This window comes from Schistocerca americana, chromosome 4 (assembly GCF_021461395.2).
Source record: "Schistocerca americana isolate TAMUIC-IGC-003095 chromosome 4, iqSchAmer2.1, whole genome shotgun sequence".
Lineage (NCBI taxonomy): Eukaryota > Metazoa > Arthropoda > Insecta > Orthoptera > Acrididae > Schistocerca > Schistocerca americana.
In genome coordinates, this window is record NC_060122.1 from 372,312,519 (window position 1) to 372,332,878 (window position 20,360).

Sequence of the window (20,360 nt, forward strand, 5' to 3'; positions counted from 1 at the left end):
CGCAGTGACAGAAGAACCCTTAGTTGGGAGGTTGGCACTACAGCGCTATACGTGGCGCAACTTATTGGGTGGAGGAGCGGGGCAGGTCGGCTATCGTCCCGACACGGAATGTTCGTCAATCTGTCGGTCAAAACGCCTACACATGTCAAATTTGTCAGTCGGTCGGTGGGTCGGTGTTGCGTGTTGGTTTGGTTGTTTGGGGAAGGAGACCAGACAGCGTGGTCATCGTTCTCATCGGATTAGGGAAGGATGGGGAAGGATGTCGGCCGTGCCCTTTCAGAGGAACCATCCCGGCATTTGCCTGGAATGATTTAGGGAAATCACGGAAAACCTAAGTCAGGATGGCCGGACGCGGGATTGAACCGTCGTCCTCCCGAATGCGAGTCCAGTGTATAACCACTGCGCCACCTCGCTCAGTGTTGCGTGTTCAAATGGCTCTGACCACTATGCGACTTCTGAGGTCATCAGTCCCCTAGAACTTAAAACTAACTAACGTAAGGACATCACACACATCCATGTCCGAGGCAGGATTCGAACCTGCGACCGTATCGGTCGCGCGGTTCCAGACTGTAGCGCCTAGAGCCGCTCGGCCACTACGGCCGGCAGGTATTGCGTGTGTAGGGTCCTGAAGAACGGTGTGTCTTGTGTACCCCCTTTCAAATCGCCCAACGAACAACAGAACCGGGGATTCGGAAAGAAATGCCGAGTGTAACTGCACTGCCGCCATCTGCATCTAAGTGTGGAACCACGTATTCAAAGCAGTAAGGAAGCAGGCAGGCGCGAGGTACGCGCATGTGGCCACTCATCCGTCAGCGGCGTGGTAACCTCACCTGCTAGGGGCCATCACAGCGCAGCCGACTGACGTGTCCCTCGGTGTGGAGGTATTTCATACGCTGCGCTTATCGTCGCAGATAAGATACACCCGTAGAAGTGCTCCAGTAGAATTGAGGATCAGACGACGGACACAACGCTGCAGCAACGTACGGTATGCGACTCCTCGGTGTTCCCTGTTTACTGTGTCTGCTGTGGGCAGCTGTTGGCCTCGCGGAGGACGAAGCGCGCCCAACCAATGCCCCGGTGGTCCAGATAGAGCAGGGCAAACTCATGGGCACCACCATGGTGTCGCGGAAGGGCAAGCAGTTCTACGCCTACCTCGGCATACCGTACGCGCGGCCACCGGTCGGTAAACTCCGCTTCCAGGTAAGGCAGCCTTGTCTCGTACGTCATTATCCCGCACATAATTTGGCGAATAATGCTAGTTACACCGCAAATGTGTAAAAGTTACGTAGTGGACCCCGCTTACATTTTTCACAGTTTATGTACGATATATGCACGTAATACACGTCAAAACACTCGTGGGGGAGGGGGGGGGGGGTGTACATGACCATCATCTAATGCATGATTCCTTAATTTCCCTTTTATTTGTTTTCGTGACGAGAATTGCATTAAATTGGTAAAGTGCTTTTAAATATGACTCGGAAGCAACCGTTAGGCTCCACAACAGGTCAATCTGTTGCCACAACATTTGGCATTGACATAGTTAGCTTCGTCAACTCCCACCAAAATTATCAACTGTTAACGTAACCTTGACCTTCGGTTACACTACAGAACAGTCTGTCACTATAACAAAAAGTTCAGGGGGCCATGGGAGGAGGGAGGGGGTGGTATTGGGCTACCAGATTTCTTTCTGACAAATATCTTTGACGTGGTTGCAAGGGGGTATTAAATCATCATCAAATATTTTGTCATAGTTCCTTGCAGTAACTGAACCACCACATATTAACTGAGAAACTCTACTTTTAATAATGAGTGTAGTTCAATGAATACAGATGACCGTAGCAGAGTCTAATAGTGTCATGAGAAATATGTCGTGACCTTATTGAAGTTCGAAAGCTGTTTTACCATGTCTGCGTGCTTGTCAAGTACTTAGATGCTTTGTGCAGACTGTAGTTAGTTTCGCGTAGTTATTAGCGGATATCACTCACTTTAATACGTTCAAAACTGGGCGGGAATTTTACATTTTCGCATATTAGTTCCTGTTTATTTTTACAAGAGACTTTGTCTTGTGTGTACCTATCAAGTTTCCCGGCAGTAACAGTCATCTAGCACGCCTACCTATGACGCTTTCTTCTTTATGTGCATATCTTAAGTTACAGCTAGCAAATGTTATATTAGGCACAAAACTCACTTTCTGTTCACTTTCAGCTGCTACTACTGCGTCATCAATGTAGCGTATTGTTGATTCAATTCCATTTTCAGTGAACAAATAAACATCAGTGGCGACAACGAATTTGCCTTAAATATTTCCCAGTTCTGACTTCTTCTAGAAATGTTAGAATAGTCTACACTAATTCGCTTTGAAAAAAGTGGATTTGTATCCTTCCTAAAAAACGAAAAATTTTATTTCATTTGAGATTATAAGAGGCCGTCCCATATTTATAGCGCCAAAATAAGCTCCGAAATACGACCGCCTCTGCATTTTGAATGTGCTCCTGCACTCCATATAAAAAACGTTTGTCCCTCAGTGTTTATACGTGCTAACTGCTTGCAGTAAACACATGATTGCTTTCTTCGATAAAATCTTAAGCTAGGCTCTACAGTTGAATAAATTTGACGAAAAGCAACATTTCACAAAAGTTCTATCACACTACGTCAAATATACTTGACAGACAAACTTTGTCAAAGAAATCTGGCCACAGGAACATTCTCAACGCGTTCGCTTAAGTCTGTATTCCGTCCTTGACGTAGGGTCTTTGGCGATCCTGTGAAATTAACACTCTAGAAAGGATTGTTGTAATCAATTGTTAAACACAGTCTGAGCTGCGACAACCTTCTACACAAGTACACATGGAGTGGAAGGTTAAGCTGTACCCCGTCCAGGGTGGATTGAACCAAAAGATACCAGACATGGGGGTTCAGTACGTGACGTAATGATAAGCTGTTTTTGGTAAACATAAATAAAACAGAACACTGACAGTATTTACTTTGCCTCTATTGTTTTTTGGAACATGGTGACATGTCGATCTGTAGCGTATACGGAGTACCAGGTTGAGAGTTTGACCGTGTGTTACCGAAGCCAACGAACGTGACGTCGCAGCAACCATAATTCCTGTTATCGCGCGTGATTTACACGTAATGGACTTTGATGAGAGCTTTATGTCCGTTATTTTGACGATTATATGGATTAAAGCAGACGGACAGTATCGGCAGGTTCAGTTTTACTCCTACAGTACCTTAGAATCAGTGTGTGATCCATGCTCAAGTGTTTAAATGCGAAACGTCATTTTTTCCTTTATTAATCAGTCTATCGACTAGTTTGGCGCAGCCCGCGGGCAATTAGTTTGGTGCTTCAGAATTTTTAAGACAGTTAAGTGTAGTACACGTTGCGATCAACTTGTGTGAGAAGGAAAACTGTGTACCAGAAAGACTGGTACCCGAAACTCATTATGATTGAGCGGCGTCCAAATTCTCGTCTGCCTATCTTCATTAATGTTTCCCTCAGTTTCCATAAATCTACATGGATACTATTAAAGTCACCGTGCTGGACGTGGCGGAGGGTACCCTGTCCCACTACTAGCTAGTTCCTTTCCTGTTCCACTCGAAAATAGTGAGGGAAAAGACTGTCTATACGCCTCTGTATGGTTCCAAATTTCTCGTATCTTATCTTAGTGGTCCTTATGCTAAGTGAATGTTGGTGGCACTAGAATCGTTCGGCACTCAGTTTCAGAAGCCGGTTCTCTAAATTTTCTCAATAGTGCTCCTCGAAAAAGAACGTCTCATTCCCTACAGGGATTACCATTTGAGTTGCAGAAGCATCTCCGTAACTTGTGTGTTGTTCGAAACCACCAGTAACAAATTTAGCTGTCCGCCTCTGAATTGTTTCGATGCCTTCCTTCCATCTGCCGTGGTATGGATCACAAACAGTCGAGCAATAGTCAAGAATATGTCTCATCAGCATCCTATATGCGGTCTCCTTTACAGGTGAACCACACTTACCTAAAATTCTGCCAATAAACTGCAATCGACTACTCCCTGCCACAGTCATCACATGCTCGTTTCATTTCATATCGCCTTGGAACGTTACGCCCAGATATTTAAAGGACGTAACTGTGTCGAGCAGTAACTACTAATGCTCTATCCGAACGTTAAAGGTTTGTTTTTCTTACTCCTCTGCATTAACTTAGTTTCCCACATTTAGAACTAGCTGCATTCATCATACCTACTAGAAATTTTGTCATCTTGTATTCTCCTGCACTTACTCAACATAGACGCCTTACCGTTCATCAATCATCAGCTCATAATCGCAGTTGCTGTCTACCCTGTCCGCCAAATCATTTATGTATACAGAGAACAGCGATTCTTTCAAAGGGAAATACACAATTCGACAGCGTCATGTGATCAAATATAACAACACCAAAGACAGGCGTTCGTTTTGTGGATTTTTGGGAACAGCAAAACCGTTTAAACTTCAAAACCTCCGCTATAGTTCCTGAATTCAACACTGATTTTGTTATAAGTACGGAAGGCATCACGGGTCGTAGTGAGAGAACTTTATCCTTTTGAGGTGGGAAAGTTACAGAAACGGCAGTCGGTCACTTGAAACAAATCTATCATTAGTTTTGGACAAAATTTTGCGACCTTACGTATAAACGCAACCGTATCTGCACACTGAGCTATCACTCCTAGCATACTGATGACCGGGTTGTCGACGAAATCGGAACATACACGTGTTCATAAAAAGTAATTCCATGAAAGTGTGTGCGTTCTGTCGACCCTACGACGAATGCATTTACCGACCTGTGAAGAATTAAATTCGCCTATTACAGAAATGCCCTGTTCTCACTGCATAGCAGACGGACCCCCTGGGGCTCCAGGGGTTAGAATAAGCCCGAGGTATTCCTGCCTGACGTAAGAAGCGAGTAAAAAGTCACACACGTTTCGGCCTTTGTGATGGTCCCCTGCAGGGTTTGATCTCCATTTTTCAAAATTTTCCCAAAGAGCGAGCCAGTTGGGAAGGACGCCTTACATGGTGCATCGTGTCTATCATGAGCTGAGACATATTGCATCTTCCGTCGACGTGGATCTGCACTTCTGATCATTCTCCAACTGTTGGGCGAGGTCACCCTCCTGGTGCGTATTTTTCCATCAACTGTGCAACATCGTTTTCTACGCTGCCGATGATAATAGACTTGTTTGCTTGGTTGAACCTGATATCCAGCAGGGTAGTCAGTCCGTTTTGGTGGGGCCGCCATGTACCCTGTTCGTTGTAACCCCCTGACAACACAGGGATCGCTCTACTGATGCCTGCACTGTTACCTCCCCACGTATGTCATGGAGTAGATACCCATCTCCCTGGGGCATCAGGACTCCCAGCAATGGCCATCCTGCCAGGCGGCCTTTGCTGTGACGGGGCGACGCCCTTAGGGAGGGCCCCTGGTCAGAGTGGGTGGCATTTGGGTGGACGACACGCAATGAAGTGTAGTACATCATCTCTTGGTGGTGGTCAAACATCAGCAGTCTCTAAGCGTTCATGGACTCAATTCAATGCACAGAAGTAAGACCCCAAATCGTTCCCCTCCCTGGCCACACCATGGGATGAATGTCAGGCTAAGAACAGGAGTGGCTCTTATTCGTCCCAGTATATTTGAGAGCTGATGGGGAACCTTTCATTCCTATGAAGCCTCAGTTATTTATTGAGCATTTAGAAGACAAGTTTGGGGGAGGTGGAGGGCTTGTCCAGAATGAGATCTGGGTCAGTCATGATCAAAACAGCATCCTCTGCCCAGTCACGGGCATTACTCACTTGTGACAAGCTGGGGGATGTTTCTGTAACCATCACGCCCCATAAGAGCTTAAATATGGTCCAGGGAATCATATTTCACAGGGACCTTCTTTTGCAGTCTGATAAGCTGCGCGCCAATTTTGAGGGCGAGGTGTGCATTTCGTTTGGCGTGTCCGCCGAGATACGAGGAATAATCAGGTTGCCACCGGTGCCTTCATCTTGGCCTTCGAGGGTGATAAATCACTCGAGGTCAAGTTGATGGTCTACTGCTGTGATGTAAAGCCCTATATCCCTCCCCCAATGTTGTGCTTTAAATGTTGGAAGTTCAGCCGTATGTCTTCCTGCTGTATTTCCAACGTCACATGTCGAGATTGCGGACGCCCGTCATATCCTAATACTCCCTGTGCCCCACCTCCTGCCTGTGTCAACTGCGGAGAGCCCCATTCGCATTGTTCGCCTGAGTGCAGGCTTTCGAGAAAGAAAGGAAAATCATGGAGTAAAAGGCCCTGGACCGACTGACCTACACTGAGACTAAGAGGACATTTGAATGCCTACATCGCCGGCTGGTGTGGCCGTGCGGTTCTAGGCGCTTCAGTCTGGAACCGCGTGACCGCTATGGTCGCAAGTTCGAATCCTGCCTCGGGCATGGATGTTTGTGATGTCCTTAGGTTAGTTAGGTTTAAGTAGTTCTAAGTTCTAGGGGACTGATGACCACAGATGTTAAGTCCCATAGTGCTCAGAGCCATTTGAAACATTTGAATGCCTACATCCTGTACGTATGACATGGTTTTACAATGACGCTACAACAGTTGTAGCCCCATCAGCTCCTTCAACCCCAGTCACCTGTCACAACCGGAAGATTACACCTGCCCCATTGATGCTGGGGAGGGGGGGGGGGGCACTTCCCTCCCTGTTGCTCCTGCACCACCTATCATCGGGGATACCAGTCCCCACTTCTGCAAGCGTAAGTCTTCTTCAGCTTCCTCTCACTTGGAAGGGGTCCCTTGGGTCACTGCTAGTGGGAAACATGACACAAGCCAGTGGCTGAAGAGCCCAATAGCAGCTGGTCGTGGGGCTTCACACTCATCCTAGGTCCAAGAGACTGAATCAGTGAAGTCCTCCCAGCCAGGGAAACCCAAGGAGCAGCGAGAGAAATCCAAAAAGAAGATCCTCAAGACCAAGGGAATTGCGGTAGCACAAACACAACAACTACCTAGAAGCTCTGCATCTGCAGATGAGGTGGAGATTCTGGCGTCCGCTGAGGTCTTAGATCTCGCTGGATCCTCAGACACAATGGATATATACTGCTCAGGCAATAAGTCGGTGACAGCAGGTGACCCTGAGGCGTAAACTGCCTCATTGAGTGTTACACACCTCCCCAGTCTCACGATGACGTCATCCTCCAGCGGAATTGCGGCGGTTTTTTCCACCGCCTGGCTGAGCTATGGCAACTGTTAAGCTTTACACCTACTATCTGCATTGCCCTCCAGGAAACCTGGCTCCCTGCAATGTGGACCCCTGCCCTCCATGGCTATAAGGGATATTACAGGAACCGTAGCGACTATAATTGTCAGGTGGAGTTTGCGTTTATGTCCTAAACTCAGTCTGCAGTGAAACTGTGCCCCTTCAAACTCCTATTGAAGCTGTGGCTGCCAGAATAAGGCTGACGCAGGAAATAAGTGTCTGGAATGTATACCTTCCTCCAGATGGTGCAGTACCCCTGAATGTATTAGGTGCACTGATTGATCAACTCTCTAAACCTTTCCTACTTTTGGGAGATTTTAATGCCCATAACCGCTTGTGGGGTGGCAATGTGCTTACTGGCTTAGGCAGAGATTTCGAAACTTTACTGTCTCAGTTCGACCTCTGCCTCTTAAATACTGGGGCTGCCACACATTTCAGTGTGGCTCATGGTAGTTACTCAGCCATTGATTTCTCAATTTGCCGCCCAGGACTTCTCCCATCTACCCACTGGAGAGCACATGACGACCTATGTGGTAGTGACCACTTCCCCATCTTCCTGTCACTGCCCCAGCATCAGGCCCACGGACGCCTGCCCAGACGCGCTTTAAACAAGGACGACTTGGAAACTTTCACCTCTGCTGTAATTGTTGAATCTCCCCCATACGGCGACATCAATTTGATGGTTGTGACTACAATAATTCTTTCTGCGGTAGAAAACGCGATTCCTCGCTCTTTAGGGTGCCCCGACGAAAGGCAGTCTCTTGGTCTTCGTCGGAAGTCGCTGAAGCAATTAAGGAGCGTCGGCGAGCTCTACAGCGGCAGCAGTGGCACCATTCCCTGGAGCATCTCAAAGCCTTTAAACGCCTTTGTGCCTGCGTTCGCCAACTTATCAAGCGACAGAAGCAAGAGTGTTGGTCGAGATATGTCTCGACCACTAGGTGCCATACGGCAGCTTCCCAAGTCTGGGCAAGGATGAAACATTTTTCAGGGTACCAGACCCCAACAGGTGTTCCTGGTGTTAACATAAATGGCGTGTTACCTACCGACGCAATCGCGATTGTCGAGCACTTTGCTGAGCACTATGCTAGAGCCTCTGAGTCGGAGAATTACTATTCAGCCTTTCGCACTCTTAAAAGGCGGCTGGAAGGGAAGGTCCTCCGTTCACTACATGCCACAGTGAATCTTACAATGCCCTATTTACAGAGGCTCCTTAGTGCCCTTGCATATTGCCCCGACACTACCTGGGCCAGATCGGATCCACAGTCTGATGATTAAACATCTCTCGTCATACTATAAGTGACATCTCATCATCATCTTCAACCGGATCTGGTGCGATGGCGTCTTCCACCACAATGGTGGGAGATCACCATCATTCCGGTGTTCAAACCCGGTAAAAACCCGCTTGATGTGGACAGCTATCGGCCCATCAGTCTGACCAACATACTTCGTAAGCTGCTGGAACGTATGGTGTGTCGGCGGTTGGGTTGGATCCTGGAGTCACGTGGCCTAGTGGCTGCATGTCGGAGCTGCTTCCGCCAGGGTCGCTCTACCACTGATAGTCTTGTCCCTCGAGTCTGACATCTGAACAGCCTATTCCAGACGCCAACACCTGGTTGTTGTCTTTTTTTGATTTACGAAAAGCATACGACCTGGTGACATATCCTTGGCACATTATACGAGTGGGGTCTCAGAGGCCCACTCCTGATTTTTATCCAAAATATCCTGTCTCTTCGTACTCTCCGTGTCCAAGTTGGTGCCTCCCATAGTTCCCCCCCCATATCCAGCGGAATGAGGTCCCGTTTTGAGTGTCTCTCTACTTTTAGTGGCCATTAATGGCCTAGCAGCAGCTGTAGGGACATCTGTCTCGTTTTCTCTGTATGCGGACGACTTCGGCATTTTGTACAGCTCCACCAGTTACTGGTGCTGCTGAGCGGCGCCTATAGGGAGTCATCCACAAGGCGCAGTCATGGGCTCTAGCCCACAGTTTCCAGGTTTCTGAACCAAAGTGGTGTGCAATGCACTTCCGTCGGCTTCGTACTGTTCATCCGGAACCAGAACTTTACCTTAATGACGATCCACTCACTGTAGTGGAGACATATCGTTTCTTAAGACCGGTTTTCGACGCCAGATTCACTTGGCTTCCTCACCTTCGTCAGCTTAAGCGGAAGTCCTGGCAGCACCTCAATACCCTCCGCTGCCTGAGCAACACCAACTGGGGTGCAGATAGCTCTACGCTGCTGCAGCTCTACAGAGCCCTTGTTCAATCCTGCCTTGACAATGGGAGTCTGGTTTATGGTTTGTCGGCGCCCTCAGCGTTGCGTTTACTTGACCCAGTGCATGACTATGGCAGTCGCCTAGTGACAGGAGCTTCTAAGACGTGTCTGGTGACCAGCGTCCTGGTGGAGGCTAGAGTCCCTCCATTGCAGGTTAGGCGTGCATAGCTGCTGGCCAGTTATGTTGCACATGTTTGTAGTTCTCCTGAGCATCCGAATTACCATCTCCTTTTTCAACTCACGGCGGTTCATCTCCCACATCGACGGCGCAGGTCAGGGCTTCAAATTGCAGTTCGTCTCCAATCCTTTTCTTCCGAACTGAAGTCCTTGCCTTTACCACTTATACTTGAGGTCCATTCACGTACACCTCCATGGTGTACACCTAGGTCACGGCTTCGCCTGAACCTTTCACATAGCCCTAAGGACTAAGTTAACCCCACTGCTCTCCACTGCCAGTTCCTCTCGATTCTTGACGTGTACCAAGGCCATCAAGTGGTTTAGACCGATGGCTTGATGGCTGATGATCATGTCGGCTTCACGTATGTCCATGGAGGACATATTGAACAGCATTCATTGCCCAGTGGCTGCAGTGTTTTCACTGCCGAGCTGGTAGCTATATCTTGTGCACTTGAGCACATCTGTTTATGTCCTGTGTACTGACTACAAGCTATCGACCAGTGCTACTCTCGTCATCCTTTGGTAGCGACCATCCAGGAGTCCATCTGTGCCCTGGAACAGTCCAGTCGTTCAGTCTGGACCCCAGGTCACGTCGGAAACCCAGGCAACGTACTTGCCGACAGGCTGGCCGAAACTGCTTATTGAGACCGGCTTCTCTGCAACTGACCTGCGTACAGTACTACACCGCAAGGTTTTGCGGCTTTGGTAGACGGAATGGTATAATCTCAGTATGCACAACAAACTGCGTGCCATTAAGGAGACTACGAATGTGTGGAAGACTCCACGTGGGCATCTTGCAGGGACTGTGTGTCTCTCTCTGTCGGCTCTGCATTGGCCACGCTTGGGTGACACACGGCTACCTCCTGCGCCGTGATGACCCACCTCAGTGCCGGTGCGGTGCCCGGCTGACAGTGGCCCATATCTGGGTGAGCTGTCCTTCCTTGGTTGCCCTGCGACGGACTCTTCAGTTACCGTACTTGTTGCCATTAACTTTAGCTGACAACGCCTCATAGGCGCCGGCCCGAGTGGCCGTGTGGTTCTAGGCGCTACAGTCTGGAACCGCTCTATCGCTACGGTCGCAGGTTCGAATCCTGCCTAGGGCATGAATGTGTGTGATGTCCTTAGGTTAGTTAGGTTTAAGTAGTTCTAAGTTCTAGGGGACTGATGACCTCAGAAGTTAAGTCCCATAGTGCTCAGAGCCAGCCTCAAAGGCTAATTTAGTTCTACGCTTTATACATGACGGCGGGTTTTATCATCCTATATAGGTTTTCGTGCATGTCCTTTGTCCCTTTGTGTTCTCCGCTCTAATGCTTTCAGCGTGGATGTTTTAATGCGTCGCAGTGGCTGGCTTTTCCTTTTTATTCTTGTGGTCGGCCAGCCACGGTCATCGGCTGTCTTGTTTTTATCCCTTTGACCTGGTCCTTTCTTCTCTCTATTGTTTTCCTGTTTTGTCCATAGTAGTGTTGGTTGTCCTTCTGTCGTTCTTCTGGTTCTTCCATTCTCCTGCTATTGTGCTGTACATCTCCATTCTTTTCTTCTTCCCCTTGTGTAATTATTTTACCGGGAACAAGAGACTGGTGACCTCGCAGTTAGGTCACTTCCTCCCCTCGTATAATCCAACCAACCAACAGCAAACGGATACGAGTAGAAGCGAAGTAATTAATAAAATACACGCCTATCTGTAATCAGTTGCAGACTCCAGCTTTCGAGCAGATGCTTTGATATGCTTGGTTTCTAGCAAAATTATCGCGAGAGGTATTTAGTAGCGTTAACTAGGTTGCTTATAAAGGTATTCACACTAAAACGTGACTGGAGTATGTGCTTTCACACTTTGCTCATGATGCTGAGATATCGTGCTTAAAATGATTTTATGTCACCCTGGGAAATGCATTTGTTTACTTGAAACATAAAAATAAACAGGTAACTTAGTAACTAGTAATTCCCAGTCCCGGGTCGACAGGCAAGGTTCACGTGTACCCCTGGTACAAGCGAGGCCCAGGGAGGGGTGATTGCCTGAGCTGCAACTTTCGCAAATTGCCGATTGCTGCCTCCGTCAGGTGTTCGGGAGATACGATCACCTAAGGCGGATGCGCCCCCTTGTGAAGGGGCCCCCAGTTGGAAGGAACACACACCATCAGACACGCTGGCAATCATGGACGATCTTCTCGCAATGAGCCACTCATTTGTACAGTCAAAGCCTACGAAACGTAAATGTAATGAGACTAATGATTTGAAGACCCTTCCTGCTGCACCACGGTTCCTCGTGGTCTCACGTACTGAAGACAGTCAGTCCTTCACCACGGTAAATCTGTTTATTATTCAAAAAAGTGTTGATGCAATTGCGGCCCTGAAAATCCTGTTCTCATTTACAGAATAGCACTTTGCTTTTGGAAACTTCTTCTGATTCTCAAGCACAACTACTGCTTGCTGGCTCGCTTCTCCATGGCTACCCTGTTCGTATTGAGGCTCATAGCACTTTGAATTTTCCCATTGTGTGATTTACACTAGGATGTTCGACAGTCTGAGCCGAAATCTAATCTTACCTCTCTGATCAGGGTATCATTGCCGTCCATCGTGTAATGAAAAAGGTAGATTCCTCCTCAGTGCCCACCCACACACTTTTTCTCACATTTGATAGTGATGCTTCCATCAGAGTTCAAAGTAGTCTATGAAATTATCACAATCCGGCCGTATATTCCAAACCGGATGCGGTGCTGCCTGTGTCATCGTTTCAACCGCACTAGAATGCATTGTTGACACCCAGTCAAATGTGTAACCTGTGGTAGGTATGCGCACAAGGGCGATTGTCCTCCTTTTCCCTGCTGTATCAACTGCAATGGTGGCCATACCGCCTCCTCTCGGGGTTGGCCCATATATCTTGATGAGTGGGCTGTCCAAGATATCCAGGAAAAGGAAAAAGTGCCTTACCCAGTCTCTCGCAAGTTATTGGCTAGTCGCAAACCCTATGTTCTCCCATCTGGCACCTATAGTTATGTTCTTGTTACCCCTCGCTCCATGAAGGACATGGCCATGCAAACATGAGACCTCCAACTCAGCTCTAACGTTGTGAAATCGCCCAATGTCAAGGTAGCATCGCCATGCCCCCGTCCAGCTGTGCAACAAGCCATCAGACTCTCGCCTCAATGGGCGAAGCCACCAGCTACACAACTGGGAGGCCGGAAAGGTCAGGCGTACTCCCGTGAAGACTTCCTATGTCCCTCCAGCCAACCAACATCCGAGTCTTCCTCTAACTGGAAAGGCTCAAAGAAGTCCACCAACGGCAAACAGACTTCTCCTTTGCTGACTCTCAGATCTTCTTAGACACTGTCGACATGTGATACCTTAGGCTGGCATTGAACACCACCAACCGTTTTTCAGCGATGGATTCCACAGACCAACCGCACAAGCAAGCCGATGCTTCTGTGGACCTCATGGAGCAAGAGCTTCCTGCTTCTGTGCCCTGTAGTAACGACGATGAGGTGACATCTCTTCCTCATGACGACTCTCCTCAAGTGGAACATTTGCGGCCTTCGGTCCCACAAAGAGGATTTATGGCTGCTTTTAGTATTGCAGCGTCCCCTTGTACTCTGCCTTCAGGAAACGAATTTGCAGCCTCATGACCACTTAGTTTCATATTTCTTCCCGGTTCATTTTGACCTTCCCCCTGATGTCGGCATTCCATCTCAAGGGGGCGTCATGCTGATCATACAGGATGACATTCATAGTCAGCCTATCTCCCTGACGACCCGTCTTCAAGCTGTTGCAGTTCGCCTTTTCCTTCCCAACATGTATTTTTCCCTCTGTACCATTTACATCCTTTTGTCATTCGATATCACCAGGGCGGACTCCGTTCAGTTTATTGGGCAACTACCTCCCCCATTCTTCCTACTCGGTGACTTTAATGCACATCATTCCCTTTGGGGTTTTCCCAGAACCTGTCAGAGAGGTGCCCTCTTGGCTGACCACCTTAACCAAATTAACCTCTTCTACCTTAACACTGGAGCACCCACTTTCCTTTCTGATTCCTCGTACACCTATTCCCATTTTGACCTATCCTCCTGCACTGCCAAGCTTGCACATCATCTTGAGTGCTCTGTTCTTAGTGACATCTACTCGAGCGACCATTTTCTGTGTGCTGTCCGTTTGCTGACTCCTACCCCATCTGTGTGCACACCCTCATGGCAGCTTACTAAGGCTGACTGGCAGCTTTACTCCTCCCTGACGACCTTGGAAGAAAAAGATTTCCCCAGTTGTGATGGCCAGGTGGAATATCTCACAAACGTTATTCTCACTGCTTCAGAACGTTCCATTCCTCACACTTTCTCTTTGCCATGTCGTGTCCAAGTCCCTTTGTGGACTGAGGCATGTCGCGACGCAATTCGCGCATGGAGACGTGCTCTCCGCGTTTTTAATCGTGATCCTACGATGATAAACTGCATTCATTATAAACAGATGCATGCAAGTGCCATCGCATTCTTAGAGATAGCAAAAGAGCTAACTGGATTTCATTCACTAGTTCTTTAAACAGTTAAACTCCTTCCTCTGTTGTGTGGGCCAACCTCCGACGGCTCTCTGGGATCAAGATCCATTTCCAAATTTCCAGCCTGACAGTAGCAGACGATGTCATCGTGGACCCTATTGCTATCTCCATCTTGGGCCACCATTTTGCCGACATTTCGAGGTCTTCCCACTTTCACCCTGCCTTCCTCCATCGGAAACGATCGGAGGCGGCTCGGGCGATACCCTCTCTTCTCTGAATTGTGAGTGCTACAATGGCGCCTTTACTATGGGGGAGCTAGATCATGCTCTCAGTTCATCCCGATCCTCTGCCCCAGCGTCAGACCCACCCACATTCAGATGTTGCAGCAGCTTTCTCCTGCAGGAAAGCACTTTCTGCTTAACACGGACAACAGCATTTGGGCAGAGGGCACATTTCTCAGACGTTGGCGTGAAGCCAACGTCATACCTATACCTAAGCCTGGTAAGGAAAAATACCTTGTTTCTAGCTACCGTCCCATCTCATCAGCTGAGTTTGCAAGGTGATGGAACGTATCGTGTGGTGGCTCTAGTCTCGCAATTTACTGACGAATGCGCAGTGTGGATTTCGAGCGTGACGTTTTGCAGTTGACCGTTTCGTTACTTTGTCCACCCATGTCATGAATGGTTTTCTGCTTAAATCCCAGACTGTGGCCGTGTTTCCGATTTGGAGAAGGCCTATCACATCTGCTGGAGACCTGGTATTCCCTGTACTCTTTACACGTGAGGCTTCTGTGGCCGCCTGTCCTGTTACCTCCAGGAATTTTTAAAAGACGGAGTTTTCAAGGTGCGTGTGGGTTCTACCTCGTCGGACACCTTTATACAGGAATACGGTGTGCCTCAGTGTTCCATCCTAAGCGTTCTCCTCCTTGCTATGGCCGTTAACCCTGTAATATCCTGGCTCCCTTTTTGTTGACGAGTTTGCCATCTATTGTTCTCCACGGACCTGTTTCACTGAGCGGCGTCTTCAGTGATATCTTGATCGTTTTTACTCCTGGAGCATCGGCAATGGCTTTAGTCTTTCCACTGACAAAACTGTCTATGTAAATTTCTGGCTCCAAAATTGGTTTCTCCCACCATCTTTACATCTTGGGCCTGTTGCCCATCCGTTTGTTGAAACTACGAAATTCCTGGGGCTTATACTGGATAGGAAACTATCTTGGGCCTTCCATGTGTCTCACGTGGCAGCCCCGAGGTATGCAGTTCCTCAGTGGTACTTCCTGGCGTGCCGATCGAACCACCATCCTCAGTTTGTACCTGTCCCTTGTCCGTTCGAAACCCAACTATGAGTGCTTTGTTTATGCGTCTGCACGTCCATCCCTTTTATGCCATCTCAACGCTATCCACCATCGTGGCATCTGTTTGGCCACTGGTGCCTTTTACACTAGCCCGGTTGAGTGTGTCTATGCTGAAGCTGCTGAACTATCACTGTCCTACCGCCTTGACTTTCTCCTCAGCAGGTATGCATGCCGTTTGTCCGACATGCGTTGCCACCCATCCTATGCCTCCTTCGATGATTCCTTTGATCACCAGTATAGGGAACGTCCCTCTTCTCTGTTACCTCCTGGAGTCCACTTTCGGCACTTGATATGGCGGCTAAACTTCACACTACCTGCGACTTTCCCAGTGGGTGTGAACCCTTCACCAACTTGGCTTCGCGAAGTGGCCCATTTTAACCTTGGCCTTCATTTGCTTCCTAAGGACACTACTCCAGCCTCGCTCTGTCGCTTTCAGTTTCACGCCCTTCGCATGAAACTTCGTGATAGTACCTCGGACTGACCGCGGGGTCGGCTGTGCCTTGTCATTGGCACCCGTGTCTTTCGATATCGGCTCCCGGCACACTGTTCAGTATTTACAGCCGAGCCCTGTATCAGGCCACGAAGTAAATCCGGCGACTAAGTCTTTTCAATTGTCCTCTGCTCAGACTCACTCAGCGCCCTTCAAAGTCCATGTGCGCTGTACACCGTCCATCCCTTAGTGCAGCGGGTTGAGGAAAACTGTCACAGGCTCACTCTTGGTGGAGCCAATGTGATGTTTCTGTGGGTTCCCGGTCATGTCGGTCTGCCAGGAAACGAGGCTGCTGATGCTGCTGCCAAGGCTGCAGTCTTCGTACCTCGGCCCGCGAGTACCTCTATTCCCTCCGATGATCTCTGTGTTGCCGTCTGTCAGGAGGTGATGTCCCTTTTTCGTCGCCAGTGGTCCTCCCTTCACGGGAATAAGCTTCGGCTTATTAAACCTCTCCCAGCGGCTTGGACGACCTCCTCTCTGCCCTCCCGCCGGGTGGAGATAATTTTAACTCGGCTGCGTATTGGGCACTGCCTTTTTAGCCATCGTCATTGATAAGTGGCGCTACCTTACCACTTTGTACACATTGCGCCCAAGTTTTAACCTTCCGCCACTTCCCGATGGAATGCTTATTTTTTAACCGTTTACGTACCCGCTTGGGTTTGCCGTCTGAGTTATTGGCAGTTTTTAGCAAATGACACGCTGGCTGTCGACCGCGTTTTACTTTTTATCCACCAAAGCAATATGCTGAAGGCCGTTCAATTTTTAGTTTTGGACCTCAGTTTCTGTATGGTGTCTTTTTTAGCCCTTCTCCACTTGCCTGTGTTTAGCTGTCATCTGTCAATTTGGACTAACGTATAGTCGTTTTTTAACTCCTGTCTGACTTCGTGTTCTATAGTTTTGATTTGGGCGCGTATGACCCCAGTTGTTTTATACGCGTTAAAGCAAAACAAATCCATATCCAATAAAAAATAACAAAAATCAGTGAAATACTTAAATTTATATATTTTTCATTTTCAATTAGACCTACTTGATATTAGCTAACGTTATATATTAGTCCTGACAGAATCTATTTTAATAACATTTAAATGCTTTTTTCTTTTATCAATAATCCCCTTGCAGTCTCGATATTACAAAAAATATTGATGTCATTGATATTGCATACTTCTGCGACAACAAATGAAAAAAGATTGGATTTGAACAATGAGCGAAAAAAATCGAAACAATTGCTCTTAGCTGTTACGCTACCGCCTCGCTTGTTTTAATTCCGCATACCCGAACTGCTGTAGCATCAAAACTTTAACTGTCATTTTATCGGAACCGATGTCTTGGTGGCACCGAAGGTGAAATAGGAGTCGCTTTATTTCTCATATTTCCTTCACTAAGCGAAGTTTCGACTGTCACAGAGCGACCTATGGCGGGTTCCCATTGTTAGTGGTGACCCTGCAGTAGACTGGCACATTAACTAGCCAGTGAGCTGATATGCTCTCGTGTCTTACCCATATTCGCTACTAAAATTATTCATCTTGACGAAACGTCAAAATACTTCGTGGTTTAGTTAAACTGCATTCTGAAAGAGTTCGAATAATAATTTGAACACCTAAATTATCAGACTAAAACTAATGAAGACTTGCTGTGTGTCTATAGTACGATAAACGGCTGCCCTGTCTAGTCATAGATATGGACATCCATCGAAGTTGGACGAAATTTTTCGGACACATGCGTTAAGTGATCATCAGTGCAAAGTAAAACTGCTTTGTTTTGAGGGGCGGAAGCAGTTGGTACTCGGTGCGCAGCAGTTGTAATTGCCCGTTACAGGAAAAAATGTTTGTTCCAAAGGCAGTTAGTTTGCCACGATCTAACGGAAAAAAACATTTATTTCAAAGTCATATCATAGTACAAGAATTAAACCATTTCTTGGTTTCTGAACTTCTCATAAAAATTGTATGAATTCTGTCTGGATAGCAGTAAGACATTGCTTTACAACTGATTACTAGTTTCGGTTCTCTCATGGCAATCTGCAGATAACCTACGCTGGAAGTTCTGTGTCTGCGTACACTGTAGGCTCCAACGCCATCGCCTGAAAGTGTGTTTCGGCACATGCTCACTAATGAACCAAACTTTCGATACACTCTTGCTGCAATTCTGAACCATGCTTATTAAGCAGTCTACCTGAATACAACGTTAACATATCCTCCCTGCGTAACGCGCCAATGTTAAAAATACAAAAGTATATGCCTTTATCATAAGCGTGTTAGCACTTGTTAAAGAGGATAAGCCACCATTGTCGTCAGGAGGCTTTCTTAATAAGCTTGGTTCAGAGTTGAACTCTGTAACCTCGTTGGTGTAACACACAGTGTATCGAAAGCTTGACTCATGAGTAAGTACGTGCTGAGATATCCTTTCATGCAATTCATTGCAGCTTACATTGTACGTAGACACACAACCTCTATTATGGGTGGTGTAAAGAGGGTCGTCTAGCAACTGACTAGTACTTAGTTTTAAAGTAATGCATTATGCGGTAAAGGCAATTAGAAAATCTATATAATTATGATAGTTTAAGAAATACAGCAGATCACTTGTCTGCATCACCTGATGCCGGTTCTTACTGATTCGTACTGTAAATACGAATATATAACATCCTAATACTTTCTACTGTCTCGCTTAAATTACATTATGTCGCAGTCATCTAAATTAGTAGTAAAGGTGAACTGTAACACACGTTATGGAATGCTGCACTTCAGTAAGACACCTGCCAAGGAACTGGCCGTCATGGCGCCACTTGAAAATTCTGCCACTCGCTGTATCTCAGAAATAGGAGCAAATACGTACTCTAGTGAGATCTGTATTAGAGGGCAGACCTCACAGTAAAATAAAAAGCAGAATTGCGTCATCGTTAGGTTTTTAATCAATCGAAACGATTGAAAGTAGTTATAAAGTAAAGGAACTCCCCACAAATTTTTTCTCCCCGTCTTTCTAACAATCAAAATTACACTCCTGGAATTTGAAATAAGAACACCGTGAATTCATTGTCCCAGGAAGGGGAAACTTTGACACATTCCTGGGGTCAGATACATCACATGATCACACTGACAGAACCACAGGCACATAGACACAGGCAACAGAGCATGCACAATGTCGGCACTAGTACAATGTATATCCACCTTTCGCAGCAATGCAGGCTGCTATTCTCCCATGGAGACGATCGTAGAGATGCTGGATGTAGTCCTGTGGAACGGCTTGCCATGCCATTTCCACCTGGCGCCTCAGTTGGACCAGCGTTCGTGCTAGACGTGCAGACCGCGTGAGACGACGCTTCATCCAGTCCCAAACATGCTCAATGGGGGACAGATCCGGAGATCTTGCTGGCCAGGGTAGTTGACTTACACCTTCTAGAGCACGTTGGGTGGCACGGGATACATGCGGACGTGCATTGTCCTGTTGGAACAGCAAGTTCCCTTGCCGCTCTAGGAATGGTAGAACGATGGGTTCGATGACGGTTTGGATGTACCTGCACTATTCCGTGTCCCCTCGACGATCACCAGTGGTGTACGGCCAGTGTAGGAGATCGCTCCCCACACCATGATGCCGGGTGTTGGCCCTGTGTGCCTCGGTCGTATGCAGTCCTGATTGTGGCGCTCACCTGCACGGCGCCAAACACGCATACGACCATCATTGGCACCAAAGCAGAAGCGACTCTCATCGCTGAAGACGACACGTTTCCATTCGTCCCTCCATTCACGCCTGTCGCGACACCACTGGAGGCGGGCTGCACGATGTTGGGGCGTAAGCGGAAGACGGCCTAACGGTGTGCGGGACCGTAGCCCAGCTTCATGGAGACGGTTGCGAATGGTCCTCGCCGATACCCCAGGAGCAACAGTGTCCCTAATTTGCTGGGAAGTGGCGGTGCGGTCCCCTACGGCACTGCGTAGGATCCTACGGTCTTGGCGTGCATCCGTGCGTCGCTGCGGTCCGGTCCCAGGTCGACGGGCACGTGCACCTTCCGCCGACCACTGGCGACAACATCGATGTACTGTGGAGACCTCACGCCCCACGTGTTGAGCAATTCGGCGGTACGTCCACCCGGCCTCCCACATGCCCACTATACGCCCTCGCTCAAAGTCCGTCAACTGCACATACGGTTCACGTCCACGCTGTCGCGGCATGCTACCAGTGTTAAAGACTGCGATGGAGCTCCGTATGCCACGGCAAACTGGCTGACACTGACGGCGGCGGTGCACAAATGCTGCGCAGCTAGCGCCATTCGACGGCCAACACCGCGGTTCCTGGTGTGTCCGCTGTGCCGTGCGTGTGATCATTGCTTGTACAGCCCTCTCGCAGTG

General features: G+C 48.0%; 1 protein-coding gene across 1 annotated transcript in view; it reads left to right on the top strand.

The window, feature by feature from the left end:
* The first annotated feature begins 964 nt into the window (after nt 1–964).
* LOC124613890 (venom carboxylesterase-6-like) overlaps nt 965–20,360 on the top strand; it is a 163,667-nt gene continuing 144,271 nt past the window's right edge. Inside the window, exon 1 of the mRNA XM_047142628.1 lies at nt 965–1,200. Coding sequence (XP_046998584.1) covers nt 988–1,200 — 213 coding nt within the window. The 5' untranslated portion in view covers nt 965–987. The remainder of the gene's footprint in view (nt 1,201–20,360) is intronic.